This window comes from Python bivittatus, unplaced genomic scaffold (genome assembly GCF_059951505.1).
Source record: "Python bivittatus isolate LINGU-HERP-01145 unplaced genomic scaffold, Pbiv_v1 ctg000220_np1212, whole genome shotgun sequence".
Taxonomy (NCBI): Eukaryota; Metazoa; Chordata; class Lepidosauria; order Squamata; family Pythonidae; genus Python; species Python bivittatus.
The window spans coordinates 28,650,110-28,658,967 of NW_028277048.1; the positions used below are offsets into that span (position 1 = coordinate 28,650,110).

An 8,858-nucleotide genomic window follows, 5' to 3' on the forward strand; every position below is an offset into this window, starting at 1 on the left:
AAATGTGTACTAACCAGCTTGGCTTTTTAATTCTAGAAGACAATTTTCAGTCAACACTGAAGAGTACCCCAGAGGAGAATCTCCATCTCTCTATTTTTTCTTCAGGATTTGTTACCACATTGATTTTGAAAATGCCAAAAGGACATTCAGACAACGTATCTGGAGTCAGCTACACAAAGAGACAGGAATTCAGCCTCTGGCTATCTGTATGAAAGGTTGGCTAATAACAGCTCCACCATCTACCTTTCTGATTTCAAAGTGCTAAAACCTCATGTGGCTTTTATGCCTGCTCAGTTGAATGCCCTTCTTTTAGCGCCCATGGCAGAAGATTGAGCATCTTTGCCAGTGAAGTGGAAACTGAATCATGTTTTTGCCTATTTTATCAAGATACTTGTGAGATGTTAATTATGCCCTTCTTAAGATGTGTTTTTCAGGCAGGGAGTCTGACTTCACTTCTTAAGTCCTGTCGGTTGGCAACCTCTAGTGTTATAACAAAACCGGATGCCATTATTTGTCTCTCACATCACTTGCAGGTTAGCAAGATTTAAAGTGCCCAAATTTTGGCAATCTGTGACACCTTTTGTTTAGGGTTATATATTTTTCTGTTCTGTTCCCCCCCCTTCCCCAGTATTCTGTATGGTGGTCTTTTGATTGCAGCAATAAACTAAAGTAAGATAGTTTCCCCACTACTAATCTATAGCATCTTCATAGCCTCGATCACTGAAGTGATATAAAACAAATGGTGGTTGTTTTCGCATTTTGATGGTTGGATGACTCTAGAAGACACTACTGCATAAGCTGTTGCTAGCAGGGAAATGAAGGAAGTATATAAACTGTTCAACAGAGGGAGAATATTATTCAAGAGAAGAATCTTCCATGTTTCCTCAGGTTTCCAGCTATATTTTTGAAATTATCAAACAACACTCAAAGAACCATTCATAATCACGTGGAAGCTGAAACATGTCTTACTTCTTTAAGTACTTGCTGAAGCTCTTTTGGAGGAGGATTAAAGATCTTCCATGTTCTGCTCTTATGCTTGTTTATATTTAGGCTGTTAACTTCTTTTTTGGAAAAAAAAAATTCTAGTTCCTAATTAAGCATTTGCTTGTTACATCTGTGGCTACAGAGAAGGATTACAAATTGCAGTTTCTTTTGCAGCTGTGGTTTTTCCAATTTTCTCTTTTTTCCCTCACCCTTGATCATCCTTTTAAAAAACGGGTACCATTTAAGATCTTTATATTTCATGAGGTAATAAAAATTATGATTAATCTCCTAATCTGTAAATGGGAGTTCATGATTTGACTATTGCCCAATGAAGAATACAAATTTTATTTTTAAAGTTATCACTTTGATTTTTCTTATTGCTTTACTTCTCTCTCTGTCTCTAGGGCTGATTTACATGCCAAGTCGCCTTAGTGTAAGAATGGGCTATTAACCTTTCCTTGAGGGGAAGAGAGAATGATCCTTGCCACTCTCTATCTGCCCCAGCCCACTGGGAGAACAAACTCTACCCATCTTTTCCTACTATGCATGAAAAGTAGTAGCATTTTCTGATTCGTGCCAGCTCAAGCAGTACTGTCTGGGTCACCTGCTGTGCTTCCTTTCATTGTAGGCAAAGCCCTCCATCCTGGTTAGCTACAGTGCACTGTGGCAGGAATGCGCCCTCACCCAGGTCGCTGATTCCTGCTCTCCCTAACCATTTTATCCTGGGCTCCTGGACCGATGAAACACAGGACTTTGCCTTCTTTTTAACAAATGGAGTGGTGGTAAAAAGTTGAGCTTTAGCCTTTTTCTTTTTGGGGGTCCTTTTGTTTATTATAATTCACTGGGGAAGGGTGTCAGTTTCTGTTTTTAGCCCAAGTGGCATGACATGAATGATAGTAAAACTGTAGAGTTTTTTTCAAGTTCACTTATAGGAGAAAGGTAGACTGATTTCCTTCCTTCCTTCCTTCCTTCCTTCCTTCCTTCCTTCCTTCCTTCCTTCCTTCCTTCCTTCCTTCCTTCTCCAGGTAAACTTGACAAGAGTTTTACTACCTTTCTCTTCTAGTGTAAGTGACAAGAATGATGAAGTGCTGTTTTCTTTCTTTCTCTCTAAACTGGTCTATCAGTGAATGCCTCAGATGGGAAGGTGTGAATCAGTTAGGGTGAATTAATGGATGGATAGAAGTTCTATCAATTGGCACCACAGATCCTCAACAGCCTGTCCACAGAAAGATATTTGCTTTCCTGGCACATGTGGGAAGAATAAAGCTGTGGAATCAGGGACTGTGGTAAGTGTGAACCAGACAGATCATTAGTCCACCCCCATAGCCAAAGTGGAAGAACAGCTTGAAATCCAGAAAGGAATTTCTTAAACCAGCTTCATTTCTAGCCAGATTATGCATGGGAGACAAGCAGCTTCCCCTGGTGAACACCTGCCCTCTTGAGATAGGGATTGCCCCTAATTACTTAGCCTTCAAGAAAGCATTGAAGAGCTTCTTTTTCTACAGGGTGTTCGGTACTGATCGTAGACGGTTTGCCTTAGTGTAGTTGGGATTGAATGGTTCTCTTTTAATCTATTTGGTTGTTTTCTTTTCTTTGCAAATCACTTTGGGTCTTAGGAAGTAGGGTATAAATGTTTATATAAATAAATTTCAGGGCTCTTCTAAATTTTTTACATTGAACTGGGATGATTTAATCACAAATTATAATTTGTGGTGTGTACTCTCCTAATATGTAGTACACATCAAGGATGCCTACTTTCTCTCTTTCTTTTTAGTTTGAGTTTGAAACCTCTTGATACAAGTGTTATAAATTCTAAAAATATTAAAGGAACTACAGGAGAGGGAAGCAAGCATAATATTCTACCATATGAAGTTGCTTTGTTTTGTAGAGAGAGCCAGTTTGGTGTGGTGGTTTAAGATACCAAGCTAGAAACCAAGAGACTGTGAGTTCTAGTCCTGCCTTAGCCACATGGCCAACTGAGTGTCTTTGGGCTAGTTATTCTGTCTCAGTCCTAGGAAGAAGGTAAGGGCAAACCACTTCTGAAAATGTTGCCAAAAAAACTAGGAACTTATCCAGGCAGTCACCAGGAGTCAACGCTGATTTGAACAACAACAACAACAAAGTTTTATAGATAACTCAGCAATATCTATTCTTAATCTCAATTTTATTCTAAATTGTTCCTACAAACAAAGTGGAATAGTTTGAGCAATGCTACTCCATGTGTTCTGTAAGAAATTCCCATATATTAAATATAATGCATTCCAAGGTTAAATTTAATAAGGCTACATTTCCCCACATTGATCAAAATTTGTGAGCATATACACATTGTGTGCATCTAAGGAGTGATACAAGCAATCCAATTTTATGCATCATGACTTGGAAATAACCACTGCAGAATTCAAGTTATAAGGCTTATTCCCTTGTAGCTGTACATGGGATTGCAGAAGCTCATGAGAAAGGTTTTTGTTTTTTATCAGTGCAAATGACAGTTTGTTCGTACATGAAAGGGCTGCAAATCTCCATTTAGAACAGCAGCAGCAGCAGGAATGTTATTAAGCATTTCTATGGACTCTGCTACTTTATAAATTAGTAAGCCTGATTCCATGATTACAGTGTTTTTTCACTGATTAGGTACCATCAAGTCAGTGTCGACTCTTAGTGACCACGTAGATTTTCTCCATGACGATCCGTCCTTAACCTGATCCTTCAAGTCTTCCAATAGTGCACCCATCACCACTATAGCTGAGTCCACCCATCTTGCTGCTGGATGTCCTCTTCTCTTTTCCTTCCATCTTGCTCAGCATTTTGCAACCCTTTACCTATTTACTCAGAACTAAGCCCTATCGTTTTCTGTTGGGCTTATTCTCAAGTCAGTAGGTACAGTATAGGACTGCTGCCTTAGATAAGCAGTTTTCTTAAGCGTGTCCCTGTCCTATGTTGTTTTATATTAAAAAAACTTTTATCAGTCTTCAGTAGAAAGAAAGCTCAATTAGATTGCTAATGCTACAATGCAAGATAATCTCTAGCTATTTTCTAGTTATGAAGAACATTGTTTCATTTCTTGTAACTGGTTGTAGCTTTTGGGTCTCTTTTTTGCCACTCAGAAACACAATTTGGGAAGAAGCATTATGAAGTGTTTTATATATATGTAAAATGTTTAAAAGCTAGTGCATTCTAGAACAAATGTTTGCTCTGAAAAGAATATTAAAAAAACCCCAAAAGAATGCTTACTGGGGAAAATGTCACTCTTGACACCTGATAAATTGCATCTCTATTGAAATGTGAGTAGCAGTATGGATTCTACCAGTGCTTAAGAAATTGTTCTTCTGATCTCTACTCCAAATGCTGGAGGTAAAGCAACTGTTCCTGTTAAATATACATATATGGGCCCCAATATCTGTCATATATGGAGCTGTGGCCGAACACAATAATGACTCTAGAACAATTAGCTTAGGGGAATGAAGAGATGGCAACCAAGATTCTCTTAACAAGAAACTATGAATTTTACTTTGCATTAAATACATCTATATATATGTGATTTTATCTGCCTTATTAATTTTGTTGCAACAAGAAGCAAATCAGTTTATAATTATCTCTAAATCAAGAAAACTTTGAATTTTTTTCCCCAAATGCCCATTAAAGCCAAGTCTCTTCTCCAGTCACTTGTTATGCAGTTCCTTAGATTTTAGCAGAATCTCCACCCCTTGGTATTTGCACTCTACAACTGTTTTCTGCAGGGGGCAAATGGTTTTTCTTAGAGATATCTGGTTGTTTAAAAAGCTCTTCATTAGTCAGCAATAGCTTGCCATTTTACAGTATGAATACATACTGTAACATCAGTAGAGAGCCCGGTTTCTTTTTTGGATTAGGCCAAGCCTTCTAGTCAACCTTGCAGAAAATGTTTCTTTTCCTGTCCAAGCTCATGTGACAGGAAAGGCTAGAATGAGGAGAAAGGCCTATCTATAAAGCTGAAATCTGATAAGCTTTGCATGTGGTTTACCCAGGCCATTTCCAGACACGGAAGAAGCTTAGAGTTGGACTGCATCTGGGATGCTGAAGAAGTTTCTGATCTGTTTGGCTGCACTGGGCTTCTGTTGTTCATTTGAGGAGGGAATGAATGAGATGTGTTTTAAAAACTTTTTTTTTAAAAAGTCAGGTTATAACAGCATAATCTAGGATGATAAAATTGCCCGATAGTCCTGTAAATTTTAGCCAGGTGGATGTGATGGCAAAAGGGGTAGCAGAAAATAGCATTGGGGGGGGGGGATTATTTATTATTGAATTTATTCTCCACTTTCCTGCTTATTCCAATTTCCAGCCTGCAACAAGTAAAAATACAGAATCTGAAACATAACAAAATTAATGCAATTAAAATCAAGCTACATGTAGGCCTCTTGGCAACAATAAAAAAGTGGTTTATCATAGTCTTCTGGGGTGTTTTTCAACTACCCAATCTAATCTAAAGCCCTGGGAATCCCTATTAATTTTTCATGCAAGTGCTAACCTAGCCTGACCTTGTGTAGTTTCTGAACCCAAATAGGTCAGCCAGGTACTGCCACATGCTGAAATGATATCATGAGTATAAAATCAGATCCTCACTTTCTGCTTGGCCCATTGTCAGTGTAGGCTGTTCACTGCTTCCTGAGTGCAGGAATGGACGACAGCTTCCTCCCGCTCCCCACTCATTGCAAATGCACCCAAGCCTGTATTTTCTAGCTTTGATTCAAAACTGCTGTTTTCCAACCCAAACCGTCTTAAGTCCTTCAGAGTGGATGTTCTCCAGCACATTGTTCCATTCTAGTAACAGCCCAGCTCTGATTGGCTGAAGTGGCAAATACACCCCTCCCCTCCCCTCCCCTCCCCTCCCGTGGCTGGTTCTGCCCTGGACAATTGTTTTTGTCCTGGGCTGCTGAGCTGCTACGTACTCTGCTGGTTGGCAATTGCTATTCTGTATAATCTTGCAGTTGATCAAGCAAGTCTGTTAAGTCTTCAGTCTGTTAAATCAATGAACTGTCCTCAACCCTAGAAGCTCAACTCTTACATCTCCCAGTGGACACCTTTCGGTTCCTGCCGAAGCTGGAGGCAATGTGCTCCCCTTGCTTTCCCACGCCATCCTCCCAGTACTACAAAACTTCCCTTCCTTTCCATTTGTCTTTTTAACATCTTTAATAGGCAAGGTAGGAACATCGCTACTTTGTCCCTGTGAAACTGAGCTATCAGTCTTTCCTGGCTACAAAGGATTCATGGACCTGCCAAGGAAGGTAGGAAAGAAAGAATGAACTACTCCCTTTGCTTTGGTTACTGAAGCATCAGAGCAATCATGGAACCAAAAAGAGGGGGGGAAAGGATCTGCATTAGTGTCAGAGAAGATAATGAGTGTATGTGTGAAAGCATCCATGTGTGCAAATACCTGGGAAAGCAAAGGAAAGGCACACGGGACTCGTGTGGAAGGAATAATCCCTAAAAGGAAATGGGGGGCATTGGTAGATTAATCAAGATAGGAGTCAACCAGCAAGGCTTGCCTTCTCTGCACAGATAGAAAGAGCAAGAAAGAGGGAAGTGACCAGTCAGATCTTGCAGTGGCTGCAGTCCAGGCTGAGCACCAGCTCAGACCTGTTGCCCACCCACTACAGTCCCAACTGGAATTGCTGAAATTGGCTTAAGAAACAGCCAGGAGCAGCATGGGAGAGAAGCAGTTTAGGGTGCAGTTGTCAGGTTCAGCCCAAAGAACTCCACGAGACAGTGCAGTACAGTTCTGTTGCATTTATTAGCTTCCACCTCAAGACAGAAATCTCTCCAGACTGAACCTAAGTTCCCAAGCCAGCAAACCACAACACCATGAATTCCTTAGGGTGGTGCCAGTCTCATCTTCTTAAACTTCCCACGCTCCTGTTGAGGGCTGAGGAAATGCTTATCTCCATGAGTGTGGCCTTCATAACACCATTCCATCACAGCAATGCAGAAATGCCTTCAGACTGAGCTTAATTTGCAGCTGTGTAAAAAATGGCTCCTTTTGCTGCTTTGACAGAAGTACAATCAGATGCTTGGCAAGGAGAGGTCTACCCTAGCTAGGCTGAAGATAGTCCAATGATCACTAGATGGCAGAAAAGATTAGAGTTTTTTATTTCTCTTTGCTCCCATTTAGTACTCATCCAGATTTTTGCAGCCCACATACAGTTAGCCTAAGCAAGGAGAACAGAAGATGCCTGAAATGGCCCATTTACCATACCTTTCAGGTACAGAGAATTGTAGAATCTGTGGTATCTAAATTCTATGGCCCGTAAGTCTTCAGATCCTCTTCACCTGTTGCTGCTGAACTGAAATTTTTAATATAAAGAAAGGGGAAAATATACAAAAAAAATATTTTTTTTTAAGTAGCAGGTTCCACATCCTGAAAATGTTTGAAAACCCCTGATTTAGGTGACAGAGGCAAAAAGTTGTTCACTGAGAAATGTAGAGATTGCCCCTAAGCAGTGCATGGTATCTGCAGCATCGGATCTGTTGGAGTCAGTTGTGTTAACTAGTCAAAACACGCACAAATACAATACAGAAAGTTTAGCAATTATATGATGCTATTGATTAAATGACTCATACATAATGCTGGGTGAGATAATGAATATGTCCTGATCCTTCGAAATATGGATTGACCATTGCTCCTACTCTGGTGATAATTTCTGAAGAGGCATGTGTAGAATTGTTGACTTATGCTGTAAACCTTGTTCTACTTGAACAAATAACTACTCAGTAATAAATTCTGAATGTCTAACAGATACTACTCCCAGGTACAGGTATATAAGAACCGCAACTTCATGCACGCATGAAACTAAAAACAACATTTGTGCTGTCTCTGAATCCCATGTTTTTACCCTGCAGAGCACCCTTCTGATTATATGTGCAAAAACTAAAGCACGCTTTTCTCCTCTGACACTAGAAATATGAGAAAACTGTAGTGAAAGCTGTAAAATAGGCTTAACATATTTGAAGGGAAAAAGTCTCACAAAAGATGGTGAGTCGGAAGAGAGACAGACAATTCTGGCACTGCTAATATATGTGATGTGCTATTTGTATCATTTCCCCATTGGCTCAAAATACTAAGTGTGGCCCTAGCCCCCCAAAAGTTCCCACCACTGAATTATGACATTTCTCCTTTAATAATATCAAATATACTAGGTGGTGATAAATTAACTATTCTCATTTTTCTCATGTAGGCTTATTTTGGCAGGATATCCAAATGGTTAACAATTGAAGTTTTGTACTGGATTTAATGACTGTTTAGATTCCTAAAGATACAAAGGAAAGAAATGTACCACAAACACCTACGTAGCTTAACTGAACACCTAAAAAAATCACCCTCATTGATTCATCAGGGAAACCAGCTTTTTGGTCTGCGTTCGCAATAGATTCTCAAAAGCTGCTTGGCTTTCTTTTCTGGTAGTGAGGCATCTTTTTTAAAAAAAAAATGAACAAGAATAGTTAAGCTGTTAGATATAGGATACAGCATTTAAAAGGAATATATACACACACGCACACTCACACACATATATGAATAGTACAATGTACAAAGTATTCTTTCATCACAGCATTCTCTCAGGAGGCATGAATGGAATCCGAGATCTTTTGAATAATAAACTAGAGCTTGTTTATAAGTTGGAGAAGTTAAAGTAAATAAAACTTACACAGAACACACATACCTCTTAGCTAAATGAGGAAAGTATAGCAGCACTGACAGCCTGTGATCAAATTACTGTATTTTCCATCAGATTTACTCTACCGTACCAATTTCAAAGCCAGAGACTCTTCGTAGATCTCCCGAAAGGCCAAGAGAAAAGCCGAGGCAGTGTTCCATATTGCTGTGCGATTCCAATGCCACACAA

General features: G+C 39.6%; 1 protein-coding gene across 1 annotated transcript; it reads right to left on the reverse strand.

Annotated features, from left to right (window-relative positions):
- Positions 1 to 2,989: 2,989 nt before the first annotated feature.
- Positions 2,990 to 8,858, reverse strand: CUNH17orf67 (chromosome unknown C17orf67 homolog). Its single transcript, XM_015888151.3, is given in 4 exon segments — positions 2,990 to 2,995; positions 4,216 to 4,350; positions 8,335 to 8,368; positions 8,370 to 8,858. Coding segments are annotated over 4 exon segments (291 nt in total). The 5' UTR covers positions 8,486 to 8,858.